This window comes from Aythya marila, assembly GCF_965140915.1.
Source record: "Aythya marila genome assembly, contig: HAP1_HAP1_SCAFFOLD_188, whole genome shotgun sequence".
NCBI lineage: Eukaryota > Metazoa > Chordata > Aves > Anseriformes > Anatidae > Aythya > Aythya marila.
Window position 1 is genome coordinate 302,368 of NW_028136924.1, and position 17,826 is coordinate 320,193.

The 17,826-nt window shown below is 40.3% G+C and overlaps 1 protein-coding gene across 1 annotated transcript; it reads right to left on the minus strand.

Moving 5' to 3' along the window:
• Positions 1-8,780: 8,780 nt before the first annotated feature.
• Positions 8,781-16,319, minus strand: LOC309891312 (ubiquitin carboxyl-terminal hydrolase 42-like; the record flags this gene model as incomplete). Its single annotated transcript, XM_082785672.1, has 13 exons — positions 8,781-8,873; positions 9,246-9,953; positions 10,634-10,775; positions 11,239-11,339; positions 11,534-11,674; positions 12,052-12,163; positions 13,082-13,164; positions 13,696-13,766; positions 13,923-13,990; positions 14,195-14,297; positions 14,457-14,567; positions 15,152-15,352; positions 16,091-16,319. 13 exons carry the CDS (start codon positions 16,317-16,319, stop codon positions 8,781-8,783), a joined length of 2,163 nt encoding a protein of 720 aa, XP_082641798.1.
• Between the last annotated feature and the right edge of the window lie 1,507 nt (positions 16,320-17,826).

Here is a 17,826-nt window from a genome sequence, read left to right on the forward strand (position 1 = left end):
ATACGCATGCTCCAGTAGGGGGGTTCAGATTCTGGAACTAATTATAATAACCCTGCTTTTTTTAGAAGTAGTAATGAATATGTATTAGTCTAGGAGCAAAAAAAAATCATCATCTTGATGTAACGGGTGTGCGTCTAGGTGGAGCGGAGACTCCTGGCACACCCAGCACTGTTTGCTTACTTCTATTCCTTTAATAAATTGTAAACGTTGATTATAATCCTATTTGGGGATTTAGCCATTTATAACACCAGTTATAGACAGGTTGCTCCAAAAGGGGATGCTGGAACCATGTATGTCCCCACATAATACCCCCATTTTGCCAGTAAAAAAGGCTGATGGATCATACAGGTTGGTTCAGGATCTTAGGGCTGTGAATCAGCGAACCATAACCAAATTTCCAGTGGCGGCTAACCCATATACTTTATTAAACCACCTAACACCTCTGCATAAATGGTATAGTGTAATAGATTTGAAGGATGCTTTCTGGGCCTGCCCATTAAGTGAAGGGTCTTGGAATTACTTCGCCTTTGAATGGGAAGACCCTGAAACAGGAAGGCGACAACAGCTTAGATGGACTGTACTTCCTCAGGGATTTACTGAATACCCAAAGTTATTTGGCCAAACCTCAGAAAAATTATTACAACTTTTTGAGGTAAAGGGGGAAGTGAAATTGTTGCAATATGTGGATGACCTATTAATAGCTGGGGAGACTGAAAAAGAGACACGGAGAACCACTATCGAATTACTTAATTTCTTAGGGAAAAAGGGTTGAAGGTCTCAAAATCTAAATTACAATTCGTGGAAAAAGAAGTAAGGTACTTAGGACATGGGCTTAGCCAAGGAAAGAAAAAATCGGATGCTGACAGGGTATCTGGGATTTTAGCCCTATCATCACCCAAAACGAAGAAGGAAGTGAGGCAACTGCTCGGGCTCTTGGGATATTGTAGACCCTGGATTGAAGGGTTTAGTGAAAAGGCAAAGTTTTTATATGAAAAATTGACTGGAGAAAAAATTAAGTGGAACGAGGAAGATGAGGAAAAGTTGAGGTTGATCAAGAAAACGTTAACAGAAGCGCCAGTGCTGAGCCTCCCAGATTTACAAAGACCCTTTTATTTATTTGTAAATGTTTCTAACCAAACTGCATATGTTAGTTGCAATTACAGCTAAGTCAAGAATGGGCAGGAATCAAGAAACCTGTGGGATATTGTTCCAGACTATTAGACCCTGTGAGGAGGGGGTGGCCAGTGTGCTTCCAGGCTATTGTGGCTACTGCCTTACTGATTGAGGAAGCTAGAAAAGTCACTTGTAGGGCACCTCTGAAGATATATACTCCACATAATGTTAGGGGAGTACTCCAGCAGAAGGCTGAAAAATGGTTAACTGATAGTAGGATGCTGAAGGATGAGGCCATCCTGATCGACTCCCCTGATTTAGAATGAAAAATAGCTGCTGCACAGAGCCCTGCACAATTTCGATATGGGGAACCCCTAACAGAACTACAACATAACTGCGTGGAAGTGATTGAATTGCAAACCAAAATCCGACCCGATCTCGAGGAGACAGAATTAGAAACAGGGGAAAAATTATTTATTGATGGATCATCCAAAGTAGTAGATGGAAAAAGAAGATCAGGGTATGCCATCGTAAATGGGGATATGGTCCTAATAGAGTCAGGACCACTCAGCGCTGCCTGGTCCGCTCAAGCATGTGAACTTTATGCATTATTACGAGCCCTAGAACTATTGAAAGGAAAAAGTGGCACTATTTATACAGACTCTAAATATGCTTATAGAATAGTCCACCCATTTGGGAAAATTTGGGAAGAAAGGGGACTCATAGGCACACAGGGAAAAGGGCTGATTCACCAAACTTTAGTTACTCAAATATTGCAGGCACTGAGAGGACCTAGGGAGATTGCTGTGGTACATGTCAGAGGACATCAAAAGGGAACTGCCTTCCACATAAGAGGGAATAACCTAGTGGATAGAGAAGCTAGGGAAGCAGCTCTTAGGAAGCATGATGTAGTCCTCACCCTACAAGAAACGGATAACGGAAAAGGGACACAAGAGAAAAAGTATACAGAAGCAGAAATAAAAATTATAAAGACCATAGGAGCAGAACTGAAAGAAGGAAAATGGATTCTGCCTGATGGAAGAGAAATACTGCCAAAGGAACAAACTAGGTGTCTACTTTTACAGCTACACCTACAAACCCACTGGGGAACAAAAGCATTGAGTGATCAATTTCTAAAATTTTATGGGTCTGTAGGAATATATGAGATAGCCAAACAAACCATCCAAGGATGCTTAACATGTCAAAAGGTGAATAAGAAGGTGATTAGGCAAGCACCTGCTGGAGGAAGACGAATTGCATATCGACCATTTGAGAGAATACAGGTGGACTTTACTGAACTACGAAAGAGATGGCTAGAAGAACGGTGGAAAAGGGGTGAACACATGCATCACGAGTAAAGGGACCCGTAACAGGAACCTGGAAGGTTGAGTCTACTTCTGGAGATCCGAAAGTTAAGCTTAAAAGAACTTGAAGCATATCAGGGCATAGCTACCCTTTGGATGCTAATTGTATGTATATTAAATCTTGTACTGATTAGAATATTAGCCATCATTGGAAACTCATATAAAGGCCCTAATAGAAGGATTGGGGGACCCCAAAATCCCATAGGGGGAGTGCCACCTCCAGTAGAGATACCCACAACATCTTGAATTACCTGAAAAATTTAAAATAATAGGTGGGAAAATTTACCTAGATGATTGGTTATCTGCTTTGAATCGAGCCCCCACTAACTCGTGGAAAAGTTGAACGCAAATAGAAGAACTATTGCGTGTGTAAGTCTGGACCATTTCCTAAGAAGCATCAGGGAGAGGGCAAGACCGGAGAAGGGACCAGTACTGTGGCTCAAGAAGGTTTACCAAGGGCTGCAACCCCTTAGGGTAATAACCACCGGGTAACATGGCCTTTACCGGACCTCTCCTAATTACATGTTATTGGTCTCAGAATTGTAGTGAATGTATTGTTAACACCCGGAGGGGAAGAATTCAGGAACAAACACTACTATGCCTGTTAAACCTATGCTATGGAAACCAGAGTATGCTCGATGTAATGAAAGCAATAAGATAACCAGTTACAAGCTGAAAGAGGTCCCCTATCAATGGCGGATAGAGGTAAGAGCTAATAATGAAGGAGGGTTAACTGGGAAAAGTACAATTATTATACACCCTGCGGAATCATGAAATTGAAACACGAGCTAACTATGGGATTCCAACCATTGCTAAAAACTTGTTTATAAATCTTACAGAGAATATTGTGAAAGCATTCTTTTATGGTTCAATTGGCCTTGGCCAAATTCAAAGCCAGGACACGAATTAATGACATTCAAAAGAAGAGGAGGGATTGTTATATATGGAGTGGTAATTTGTGTCAGAAAAATGGCTGATATTAATAAAGAAGGGAGAGATTTGGGAATGTGGCAATGGGGGTCGGAAAGCCTCCTGGTTGATGATAACATCAGACTCTTAACGGTGAGGTCATCAGGAATGTAAAGAGGTTAGAGGAAATAAAGAAGGGGGATTGAGGCAACGCCCTGCTGTCTGGGGTTGCTTGTTTTCCCCTCTGTTAAGGCACAAGGCACGGAAGTTGCTGGGGGGGTTGCTGGTTAGAACTGTTAACATTTATTGTTTTATGTTATATGATAATAATATTATTAGTGTGGTTTCAAGGGTTAATGAAACGCGGGAAAAGCAATCCCGTTTTGTTGCTTTTGGGAACCTTGTGGTGGGCAGAGCATGTGCAGAAGAAGAGGGAGACAGTCGAAGCCGCTCCTGCAGTCTGGAACAAAAGGTTGCTAATGGTGATGGGGAAACCGTGAGCCTTTCACCCACAAGGACCGCCACAAAGAGAATTCTAATATGAAGCGGGGATAGGATATCCATATGTATAGGCGTACTTGGGTTTCTTGTAAATATGTAACAGCAATGTCCTCTATATATTTGGAAAGTTTGACAGTTGGGTGCGCATGGTGGTAGAGCATAGACTCCCCACGCACCCAGCGCTGTTTACTTGCCTTTTATAAATATTCTTTTATGTTACTAAATTCAGAGGGAGTTGAGACTTCATTTATAACATGATGAGGTTGCATCGTCGGTTGTGAAGGTAAAAGGCAGTCAGTTTTGACTGTAAAAGGCAGTCGGTTTTGACGGTAAGAAGACGTTGGGATTGACGGTAAGAAATTGTAAGAAGTTGTTGGGTTTTTGATGGTAAGAAGTCATAAGACGTTGTTGGGTTTGACGGTAAGAAGTTGTTGCGTTTCGATGGTAAAAAGGTTGTCGGATTTGATGGTAGGTTTAGTCTGAGTATTGAAGGCTTCCAGCAGTAAGCTCTGCATCTGAAAGACAAAGGGAAGAAATGTCATTCCCTGCTGTGATAGTCTACATGGAACTGTCTGGCTCACTGGTTTTCTTTCCAAAGAGAGAAGTCACAACCCTGTACACGGATTGATCTGCTCTCTGACTACAGGGCTGAACTGACTGGAGAAGGCGGCTTCCAAAGCCCTCCCATTAAACGGACTACATTTGAATTCTATGCTAAAATTGGTGAGCTGTACAGAATAGTAGGACAAAGCTACCTGCTTTGATAGCAAATGGTTGCCCTTAGGTAAGTTACAGTCATTTGAAGGTTTGACTGGACGGCATCCTTGGTTTACTAGTGATCAAAGCTGACCAAATCCTAGCCACAGAACAGAAGCGTTCAGAAACTTGCTAGAGAGAACACTTAGGAATGCAGGAATTTAACTGCTTTAATGCTGCTCTTTCTCTCACGTATCTGCAATTTCCTTAAATCACAAATTGTCACTAGCTATCCTTGTTCATTTATTCAAAGGAACATGATTCCGGTTGAAAAGGCACTCTAACAAGTCCTCCGTTGCTCCTAGTCTGTCCCTAGCTTCTTTGAGAGCTTCAATACAGTAGAAAATTAAAAATAATAAACTAGCAAATAATTAACATGTGGAAGTGGTCGTTTTTCAGATTAGATTCCACCATTCAGAAAATCCTGCTTAAGAGACATTTTTTCTTTGCTTTGAAAGACTGACCTTCCCCAAAAGGAAACTAATTAGTATCTTTAGGCTTGACGAAATACTTGAATTCCTCAATTTAACAGAATTGCTTTGCACAGCCCTCCTATCCTGCTTACCTTGCAAGCAGTGTATCCAAGTGGGGTGGGTACTGCTGTATTTATCAACGAACATCTCTTTCACGTATATAGCCCAGGGATCCCCATGCCCCGCGCTTGTGTAATGCATGCAAGACGTTGACTTTCTTCCTCTACTTTGGACTGGTTTAGAAAGAACGAGTTCGCCATCTGCTGGCCAGAGAATTCACTGAAGCCCGAAGAGCAGTAGAGCAGAGGCATTTTCTTCTGTGCTCTTCCTGATTTTTCAGCTAGAAGAGATACTTCCAGTCCAGTACAATCAGGATTCTTTTGACATTAGTATCGTAAAAACTCCATTTTTGCAACACTGGAAATTGAAAGACCTCCGTTCAGTCCCTAATTTTGTTCTTGATAATGGGACAGATTGCATGAATGTTGGCAAGAATGTGTGAACAACCAGCCTCCCCTCCATGTCGTATTTTAAGATGACAACTTCTGGTGCTCCCTGTCTCAGAAAAGAAAAATGCTTGGAAACAATTGCACTCGCTCTTAAGCTTGAAGAAGCTTGTCAGTGCCAGAATCTACTGACTCTGGCAATTTACTTCATCATCCAAACTGGGCAAAAGATATGAAAACCTCTTCCAAGATTTTACTTCTCCAAACATTACGTAAAAGGCATTCAGCTGTACAGCAAGAAGCTGAAATAGCTGCAGGTAGTATGTTATTCACATGAATTATTCAGGCAGGTTTTTTTTTAGGAAGGCTGCGATTCATTAGAACATTACTAGCCTGTAAGCCTCATGGCATCACCTTCCATCTTGACTGCTAAACCTCCTTGCTGCCTACTATCTTCTTTGCCAAGATACAGCTGTCCACATTTACTTTTCCTACTTGGCTGGACTGAATTTAAGAAGGGAGCTTGCAACTCTTCCTCTTGTTTGCCACTTCATCATCAAACCAGATGAAAACCATTTGCCTTTAACCTCTTTATTTCAGGCCTTCTTTCCTAGTGGTCATTCAAAACTGGGAAAAAAATCGTCTACCAAGTCGGGGGTTTTTTTGATTTGATAATAAATCTGCAGACTGTTAAGTCATCAAGCACTTCAAGACTGTTTGAAATAATCTCGAGATTAATATAAAAGGAATTCCTCAAACACGCTGCGGCCGCTTACCTTTAGTATAGTTGTTGGATGTGATGGAGCTGTATTTCTTGCTTTCGCCTGCACTGGAAGTCTTCCCTTCCTTGTAAGGTTGTTTACTGCTCTCACTTCTGCATTACTGACATGAAGAGCCATCTGGAGGATGGGATTCTTCCTTCTTCTCCCGCGTTATCTTCTGGAAACGAGGATCTAAGTGTTCCAAGGAGCCTTTCGCTTTCCTGGTGTTTCTCCTTTTTCTTCTTTTTCTTCTCCTTTTTCTTCTTTTTCTTACGCTTGCGATTGGCATTGTCAAAGTGAAGCGCACAGAAACACAGATCATGAAGTCTGAAAGAAACATGCAAGTTAAAAAGGGAAAAAAAGATGTGGCACTTGTTGCCTATATGAAACTTGATTTATTTTACCACAGGTGATGATTTGCAGCATGCCAGCTATTTTGTGGTGCTTTGTGCACACGCAACTTATTTTAGATGCAGCAAACTTAAGCCATCAGATTGAAGGACCATAGGTCCTGGTTTGTACACAGATCATTAACAATGGCTAGCTCTGGAATACGTGCAAGCAGAAAAAATCTTTTAACCTAATCTGGAATGGTGTACGGATGTGATTCGAACTATGTGGTCCAAAGCTAGTGCTCTGACACAATTCAGCAAGAGCTTTCCTATCTTCACTGATCAACCTAACAACATGATCCCCAGCCAGCTGATGCTATCTAAATAACTTAGAAACTACCAGGAAAAAAAAAAAAAAAAAAAGGAAGACATGAGAAGCACCCAGAAAAGAATTAGGATAAAAAATGCGGAGTATGCTGGAATCCTTGCTTACTTGGAATCCTTCTCTCCATCTTTATCCTTAGACTTCTTTTTCTTCCAGAACTTGTGATATTTTTGCATTTTTTTCACCACCTAAAAGCTCCTTTTCTATCTTTCTGTCTTTCCTTTCTATTTCACTTTCACTACCTTCTGCACGGGTATATTTTCTTTTTCTGTTTCCTTCTGTTTCATTTTTCTGACGACAGTTCTCCAAATGAGCTGACACAGGTGGAAGCGCATGTCTTTCACGAGAATGTCTTCCGGAATGTTGCTGAGGTACCGAGCAACGATGCAAGTCTGCTCGGGGTGTGCTAAAGCGACGTACATCTTCCTCTCTCAAGAGGGAACCGTGAGGCCATCCGCTTTTGTAACGATAATGCTTATGTGACCTGCTGTAGTAAGTTGCAGTCGATCTGTCAAAGGCTGCATCGCCGTGAGAGAACTTTCTCTCTCTACTGTCTCCTGTCGCATGAGGTGAATAGTAATCATTGTAATAGCTACATCTTTCCCATCTCCGTGCTTCGTCTCGATAGTATCTTTCTCTGCTCCAACTTCTTTCCCCTTTGGATCGGTAGTATCTATTGCTACCTTGTTCTGATCTTCCTCCACTGCCAGATCTGTACTTTGAATATTTGCCTGCTCTTCTGCCATTCTCAGGGCTGTTTCTTTCACGAGGGAAAGATCTGTACCTGCTTCCCTCCCAGTACTCCTGCTTGTGACTCTTTTGCTCAACAAATTCCACGCTCTGAGAACACCTCCTCTTGCTGGAAGGACCTGCTTTTTGACTCTCCTTCTCTTCACTAGGAGCATGTTCCCTCTTGCTTCGGTAATGCTCTTTCTCAGTGGTTTTAGTCTTGTCCTTTGTATCTTGGCGTCTATCTGCAATAGCTAAGGAGGAAAGGTTTTTAGAGCTACATTCAGTGTCAGACTTGAGAGAGGAAGTTTGCCGCAATTTCTCACCAGGCTCACAAGACTCTTTGCCGTACAAAACGGTTTCTTTTGAAATGAGGTCACGTTCTTTTGATCTTCTTGGTTTCTTCTTGTCTCCACGGTCATCACATTGGTACTGGGCGAGGTATTCATCATTCCCAGGAGATTTCAGAGGTTCCGCAACACTGCATAAAATAAAAACCCATTTCTCACTTCTGCTGAAGGACGTGAATATTAAGAGTAAAACCTTCCAAAGGCAAACAAACAAACAAAAACCTCCGGACTACAGGAACGCTCGCAAAGATATGCCATTTAGAAACCTCTCCTGTGATTAGGACACCTTCTTCAGCTCCCAGAGAAAGTGTTTTTTCCCCTCTTGCTTCTGAAGCCATTGCACTAAAAAAGCAAACGCATCTGTCTCCTTCCACCTGCTGCTCTGAGAAAAAAGGCATAGGGGCGAGCGGGGAACAGCCAATGTTTCTCCAGACAGTGGAGAAAAACGGAAAAACATTCTATAAAGGAACACAAGTTCTCCTTGAGGCACCAACCTGCATCAGAGGGATATGCTCAGTGCTGATCATTAGTTCTGTTCGTGACACTGGACACACAGTATGGAATTGTACTAATTTAAATCCTTCCATTAAGTACTATTAGTAGACAGATAAAACTGTAACGAACTTCCATAAAGTCTTTTCTTAATAAGACTGTGCTCATTTTACCTCATTTCCTCTGACAAGCTGTTCAGCTGGCTGGCTGTGAGGGACTCCGTGATGACTTCTCGATTGACTGAAGGCATAGCTCCAGGCATCTGCAATTAAAACGCACAAGTCAGCAGACAAAAAAATACTATTTGTAGTAGTACTGAGGACTAGTCTTGTCAGAATGTCTCCATTAAATGGTAAGCAAGACCGCTGTGAGTTGTATGCGTTATCTACACTTCAAAGATAACCCCAACTCACCCCCCAAAATCTACTTTATGAAATTAGGAATTTTTATCTCAGCTGAGCTTAAGTTGACAAGTTCTAATGTAAGCTCAGGTCTGCAAATTCTAAGGGGATAATACCACAAAGTCTTACGATCACATTTGTGCTGTGTTTTCTCAGTATTTCACCTGAATTAGGAACACAATAAACACTTCCGGATACATCGTAGGTGAGAAATTCTCGATGGAGCAAATCTATGTTTCAAGCAATCCATTTGTTTTAGAAAAGAACATCTCAGAAGGTTTAACAGGTTCAACTCGGCAAGTGGAATCATCAAGTTTCAGTCCGTTTTCTTTAGATTCATTAACTAACCTAATAGCACCATTTAGTGAATCTGTTTTTGGCAGCTCATGCTGGGATCTTCCTTTGTCAGCATTCTGACAGGAAGAGTTGGAATGCTGCAATGTACGGACTACCTTTCCAACCAAAATTCCATTAGAGGACATTGCATTGCAATTCCTTTGAAATAAGCCCTTTGACTCCTCCTCAGATTTTCCTGAAGATTCTGCACCATAAGGGACTGTGTTATCAGAGCTGAGTTTAGGATTTTCATTCACTGTTGGCTCCACAAAAATTTCATCAGAAACTTTTTTGTTTGTTTGCATTTGCTTCATTTGCATTACCGAATTTGTAATTGTGGATGAAGGAACAGCCTGGTAGAGATCTTCATCCTCCACAGCACTGCTAAGACAGTCAGGCTGTGACACAGTCTGACGAGCAGGCAATTTATTGTGAATACTGATGGTGATCTTCTGTTTTCTTGACGTATCAGTCATTGAAGGCCTGGTAATTGCCTGGTTTTGAACACAGGCCATTGGTGGTGCTGAAGATGGCCTTTTTAGGGTGACACCAGTGGTCTTTGCGTCCTCTTTTATGGATCCATTTCCATTTAAACGGCTTGAATTCTGTATTTAAAAAGAAGAAATTGCAAGATGGATTAACACAAACACTGCATGTAACATTTTGAAACACAAAACTCTCCTACTGAGTGTTTCTACAAATGGTCTTAACACCTAAAAAGAAAAACACACTGCCCGTTAAGGATAAATGCAAGTCCAATAAGCGTATTCAATTCCTGCTTTTGGTTTACTGCAGATTGGTATCAAATTAACATCATCTTTGAAAACCAGCCAAGCAACTTAACATTACCTGCTGCTATTCCCAAATATATTTATTTTCCCCTTTAAACATACCCTGAAAAGCCTGAAATAATTGTTCTGGTGCTCAGGAATAAGACAATTAGTTTTCCCTGTCTTAGCTAAAGTGACGAGGATAGGAAAAACAAGTCCTCTTTTAAATGATTTGAGGATTAGTACACTCTGCTTAAATTGTCAAAGAGCGTAGCTCTCTGTGCTTTAGAAAGCTGTCTTGGAGGTATAAAGTAATGGAGTCGCATGGCTGCACAATTTAGCAGTAAACACTGTTTGAGTGACTCTGGCTGTAGCATGAGGGCTGTGAAGAAAGCTGCAGCGTGGGAAGGAAAACAAAACTAAGATGCCGAAAACCAAACCAAAAACCCCACACCAAACCCCAAACCCACTAGCAGTTTGGTGCCGTTATCTGCCCTCCCACTTCCCTGAATTACCTTAATCATATGAGGAAGAAGTCGTGGTCCCATAAATCCAGCCTGCTTACTATTAGTCCCCTGCTGACCAGGAGGGAATAAACAGGGATAAGATGGAGCTGGCAAGTAAAACGCACGTTCTCCAAGTGTCAAATCATAGCGCCTTCAGAAAAGAGCAGTCATCGTAGTTTAGTTTTTCTTTCAGCCTACTCTTGGATTAAATCCCATCCTATCATTTTAGAGGAACAGCTCATACGATATGGAAGCCTTCTCTACAGAAGGCTTCGCCAAGACTACAAACTGAAAAGTAGAGAACAGTCTTCCTACTAAGACTATCACTTGCAGAGCAATAATTCATTCTTACACCACAGATGACCTTCATTTCTCTCCTTCTCTAAATTAGCCAGCTACAGATAACACATAGATAGCAATTTACACAAGTGCTGCAGTTTAAGGCCAAGCAACAAAAGATAATAAACGACACAGAGAATTTCAGGTTAGACAGAACTGAATTAGACAAATAATAATCTTCTCCCCGGATAGCAAGAAAAACACTTGCAAAACATAAAAATATCAATAACGGGAAAGTAAATCTCTTCTGAACACATTTTAAGATTTGTTATTACCTGATATAAAAAAGTATGTAAGCTTGCTGACCAAGAACTCTTTTAATGTCAGTACGCACTACTTTAGCATCATTCATCTGATACCAAAGTCCATTACCAGCCTGCAAATAAAGACAACGATTTCTTTAGGTGAATTGCACGTTTTCCAATTGAAATCACGGATAGGAACAAAATACACACATGTCCAATAAAAATATAATGAAATCTTTTTCCCTAGAAACAGTAGCTGCTAGTCATGCTTTAATTGGTTTGCCAGCACAACCTTTACCCTGTTAGAAATGCTGTTGACTTCTACCTTTACATAGCATATATAGTGTCCTGAGTGACAGTTGACACCGTGATGTACCAGCACCGCATATAAGGCATAGAGCAGTGGTTCTCCCATTGACTGCGACATGTAGGCTCTCAGGTCCAAATACTCCGGATATTTCACCTCCTAAAGAGACACCAAGAAGATAGAAAAATTATCCCAGAGTACTTCGTGGACTAGCCAGAGAAAAACACTTCCAAAAAACACAGACTAGAATTTATTTCTAGAATATATTTCTAGAATATATTTCTTGATTCACTACAAATAAGTCTTCCCATAAACAATGGTTAAGACTAGAAGTTGCAGAGAACTGTTTCCTGATGAATCAGCCTTCTCAGAGGAAAGCATATGCTTCTTGTCAAGCGGGAACTTTATTGATATTAAGAGAAAGAATAAGCCATAGTCGTTAGTCTACAATTATTGTCTGAAAATATTAACAACTTTCAGCTTTGGGGGATGTCCCATTACACAATGATATAGTTGCATTACAGTGGTAAATATACCTTGTTGATCTTTCCACCTGTGAAATCTGCAAATCTTTTCAGTGATATTGTGAGAACCTGGGAAGAACGGTGTATGGTAAATCTCTTGGACGCAGGAACCATCTTTTTACACCTTAAAAACAAGCAGAGATAAGTGTTTGAAGGCATCTTCTTTTTTCGCCCCCAAAACAAACTCCTTTTAATGTCTCACGCATGCCTATGCTATTTGAATGATATTTACTTGCATAATAGGTTGGTCTTTTTTCTTTTCATAAACCCATGCACTGCGTGTCAGGTTTGTTAATACAGAGAAGAAGGTCAATTTTCCCAACAACTCAGAGCATAGCGGGAACAGGAATCTCTCACGAAAGGGTATTACCAGGTTGGATGGCAAGGTACCATTTCTTGGTCTACAAAAGTGGCTATTTGAACTCCAATCCTGGATACATTCTTTCAGCTTTCAAGGGAAATACAAATACTGAAAGCGGAACGAGAGAGCCTTGGTCCCCAGGACTAGAAATTGCAAATAATCTCCAACATAGGTCGACTATCAACATCAAAAATACAACAGAAGCACATGGTCATTCTACAGGAGGGAGACATTTAACAGTAGGAAGTCTTCATGTACTGAGCTTGTCTGGAAAGACACTGAAACCATCTGCCATCCTTTGAAACAAAATAGTTCAGTTTGACACATTGCCCGCTCCAAGGTAGGACCTACGGCGTAAGCAGTGAAAATTAGCCACTAGCCCAGAGAACAACGGAAACTGGGCAGTTTACATCAAGAAAAGTACTGTCGAGAGCTAATAAATAGAAAGAACAAAAGCACCTCTTTTTGAATTCTGATGGCAAAATACAAGCCAGAGAATTGCAAACCCATAGGGAATGCCTATGAACAAGACTTCCCCCCTCCAAAGAAACAAAAATCCAAGTCTTTTATAAACTTCCACAAAACTTGTAAGTAGATCCAAAGTTTAGAGGTAGTCCAACAGAGTCATGCAACATAGAAAACTGACATCTAGGATTAAGACCTAATCCGTCAAAATCTTACTCGCTACATTTATAGCAATTCTCTCCATCCAGCTCTTCAGGTTTCACAAAGAGTTCCAGAGCTCTGGTAACAGACAAAACCGCCTAGAGCAGCGAGAAAGAAGAGCGTAAAGTCACCGTAATTCAAAATTCCAGAGACACACTAGTAGTTTATAAGAGAATCTTACTAACATACTCAAGCGATCTACTAGGAGCACTGTGAAGAAGGAGGCAGAAAGAGCATGCTCAGCATTGACCTTACCTGGAAGGCATTTGACTTTGGAACAAATACTTTTCCAGTAGCCTAGACAGCATCTATAGTGTGCTTTGTCATCAATACTGGGGACAAATTCATCAGTCTAACAATTAGATGTATATTGAGGTAGAACAACAAAGAAGTATGACAGCATTATCATTTTTGCAGAAAGAGAATTCCTTCCCCTTAAACCCAATGCAAATGTGGAGACTATTTACATGGGTTCCACAGAAGGACAAAGTCCAATCCACTTCCTTAGCACCACCAAGCTCTTATGTTTTAACATTATATGTGGTTTGGTTTTTTAAGTTAAACAAGTTTAATTTAGAAAGTTATGCATGTACTTAAACATCATGAATTATATTTAGAAAACATCTTACCTTTATATCCAAAGTGATATCAAGAAATGCCTCATACGTATCCGAAACTGCTTTGCAATTCAAGCACTTCACTGGAAGCAAAATATAAATGCTTAACATTATGTGAAGGAGACTAACTGTCCAAATTCAAGTTGTTGACAGATACTACTTTAGACAAACTACAGACTGCTTTACTACCGACAAAAGACACAGATCAGTTCTAAGGACAGGAATATTTTTTCAAGTACCTCTCGATCTTAGAAATCCTCCAAATATTTGATGAATGATGGTGGTAGCTTGAGAAGATCTGTCCAATCTGGAAATAAATTATAATCAGACCTCAGAAGATTTAAGGCACAGAGTTAACTCTTCAAAGAGTTTGATGAAAACCAAGGATGATGTAGACTTTCGTTGCTGATAGTAAATAAGGCACTAAAAAGTGCTAGAGATCATTTCTGAGAGTAAATAAAGGACTAGAAGGTGCTAGAGAATGTATGAAAGTGAACTTGTTTATGCTTACTCGGTGCTTCCGTTCAAGCACGCTTCCTGCATAGCATCAACAGTATAGCGCAAGAACTCGTGTGCGTCTTCTTGACTGCCAAAACGGAAATGTTGTCCTATTCCTAAATAAGAAGATGATAGTATTGACCCCATTTAAAAATGAAATCATTCTTGTATTTCTAGAATCTCTCTTCATTTGAGTGTTAAAACCACTTAGACACATCAAATAATTATTTGAAGATTACAAGCTATCGAAAAGAAACACATCTGAAGCCACTTACGACTGAGATTACTGATAACATGCGTAGGCTCGATGGCATCAACAGTGCAATGCAGGGCCTGGTTAATGTGAGTCTCCATCGTGCACATCATGCAAAAATCTTGTTCACGACCTGAAGAGTGAAAGAACAAAGCATCCCAGTCCAGCGAAATATCCATAACTACAAACATCTAAGTACAATTTAAACTATAGATACAATATCCACTCTCCTTGCTACATTCTATTCTCCCAAGATGCCAATGTCCCAACAGTCTTGTAACATTTCATTTCACACAACTTTACAGAAGAAAAATATCCACTAAGCCTGTATTCAAATGCATTTTGTGATGAGAAATCTAAAAGACTACTGCAAAGTCGCAGTTGTAAAGGCTGACAGGAATGTGAACTCCACAGGCTGCAAAATGTATTACTCTCCAAAATTACTACTAAATGCATTACTGTCCAATGCACTTCATTATTCCCATGAAGCAATAAATGATCCTTTAATAAACAAACAAACAAATAACTAACTAACTAAATAAAACATGGTGCATTAATTGCACTCCATATGCTATTCGGAGCCCACTGCTAATACGGTGCTCAAAGCCAGCTTCTACAGGTAAAATCAGGCAAATAAGCTTATCTCACAGAATCACTGCTGTTCTTTCACCTTCAGAGCTATCCAACAGATTCAAAATACTGTTAGAAAGTACTCACATGACTGGCTGTGCTCAAGAGAAAGCATGTAATTGGCAAGTGGGGGTGTGTAGGTCAAACACTGTAGGGTAGCATTAAGAAAACATGTGTTGCCAAGATTGTATAGGCCAACTCCAACACTTTGTGTTTCTCGCCAATCCATACAAATCTTCTCAGGTGGAAAAAGAATGCTCTGTGGCGGAGCAATTCCATCATTAACGACTGCAAGAAAGTTAAATTTAAAAAGAGATTTTGTTTGTTTGTTTCTAAGAAAGGTATTTAAAAAAACACTATTCTGCAGGAGCACCTAGAGGAGCTAGCTACAATCCAAACCAGAAAAACTTATTGCAGACAGCTTTAATACCACCAAATTCAAATTGGCTGGTCAACACAATGTTTTGGGGAAAAAAAACCAAACAACTTTAGTCAACCATTTTAATTTTTCTAAGGCAAGGCTAACTGCCATTCTGTTTGTAGCACCTAATGCCAAGTTCCTCTCCATCTATAATCTTTAACCTGATTAACTCAACTACTGTTTTTTTCCTTATTATAACTTAAACCACAAACTTAGACTTGAAATTATACGGTAAAAACGTAAAAACTAGGAACTAGGAATGACGGTACCCCTACAGATACCAGGTTTTTTCCTGAGCAATGTTATCATTCAAAAAACCTGTGAAGAATGGAAGCTGTGAATAGCAACAATCAAACACTTTTCTCTGCAAAACAGAAAAGACATGGAGGAATCTGTGCATTACAAAAAGCTCCCCACATTTCTCTGTTGACTGTAAATATATCAAAATTAATTTCTGTAACATCAGTCACTTCAGTTGCCTTAGGGGATTCGCTTTTGAAGTCTTTGTTCACAGTAGTCCCCTTCTCTATCAGTGCAACAAGTAAGAACTGCATTTTCTACTTTTGCTTTGAAGAAAATGGAGGCAGGATAAAACGCACACTTACTTAGATCTCTTGGGGCAAAAGCCTTAGATTTTTCAGATGATCTACAGTAAATAGCACCTCCACGTCCTTGGGCCACAGAGACTTGGCTTGAATCTTCTGCAGGCACTATCCGGCCCCAGTTGGTGGTGCGTGACATCAGTATTTTAGGACTTGGTTTCTTGGATTTGCCAGACCGCCTTGAAGAGGGCTTTTTAGGCTTTGAAGATTTGGGCTTCTTAGCTACGGTCATTGTTCACATCTGCGACAGAGACAGAAGTTCTGGTTGACGTAAGAATATCAAGAAGCATTCCAAGAAGAAAAGAGTAGCAGAAGTCCTGTCACTTAATCTCAAAGAAACAGCCTTAAGAACTAAATCGCTGGTATGAATGATTTAAAAAGAATCCCCAAACTAAACACACAAAGTGAAAATTTCCATCTAAACTCTATCAGTATTACTTCTAGCTTCTGCAGAACTAGTGGCTGATGCCATTTCTTTCCCTTCCGTAGGATTTTAATCCATTACAACTCTGGAGTCTTTTTAATATAAAAATGTAGAAGACATTCTCTGAGGGGAATCAGTTATTTATTGATTTCCGGAGTTGCGCAATTATCTGTTAATTAGTACCTATGATCTAATAGATAATTGTTGCAATTATCTATTGCTGGCATGAGTAACGGAACACTATTACTTCACTGCCTGCGTTTTTCTGTTTCGTCTGCACAAAGGTACCCAGAACTCACTGCTACTTTTCTTCTGTCTTTCCAGGGCTCGCCCTCTACCTCACTGTCTACTGCACCAGTCATGAGGGGTTTGTTGTGATTCTATAATGAGCCTAGCTTTTAAATACACCTTTCATGGGCGTCACTTGGTGATAGCAAGTTAATTTCTGAGGGCTCCTCAGTCTACATCATGTGGTCGCTTTTTCCAGGTGAAAAAGCGGAGCCGTAAGTGGCAGTACACCAAAGCCCTGGCATGCTGAGATCCAAGAGGAGAGATGTTTGGCCCTCCTTTTCACTCCTGGGAACCATATACCTCAAAACCCACAGAGGATGGGCTATATCTCAGAGAAATCTTGGGAAAGGAGAGCATGAAGAGCATGTTTGCAAATTTATTTCTCCCTGGGCTTCTTCTGCTTCTCCAAGAAAGACGAGTTTGAATATAACTTTGGCAGCAGTACTTCTGGTGTTTTACTCCTACCACATTTAAAACTCCTACGACAAACTGAAAAAAGCAGCTCTTTCCGTTCTACTTTGTAAAGTTGCACGTTTTCCTCATGCAAAACAACAGGGGAATGTAAGCTAGAAACGGAAATGCTGAATGTAAAACAAAACAAAACAAACCTCAGCCCTCCAGGACAAAAGCCAATAACTGCTACAAAGTCCTTTTTAAAATGCTGATTAGGTTTCAAGGTGATACCGCTTTAAATAAGCATAGCTGTGTGTCCATAGGCAGAAGCTGAATAATGACAGGATGAACTTCTGTACTTCATGTTTTGTTACTGTTTTACTGTAGCACACAGGGACTTGTTACCTTTAGGGAAACCACTAACCTCATGGAGGGTTTAAAACATAAGCTAGTTTGTTATACCAAAATGACGGAGAGAACAAAGCATAAAGTGCTTTCAGATTTCTAGCACGCCTTGATTGCTATCCATTAAACTTCAGACACGTTAAACAAAACACAGTAAATAAGAAAACTCCTAGTCCCACAGCTGGCAAATTGTGTGCAGAGGTTGTAATTAGAACTTTTTTTGCCT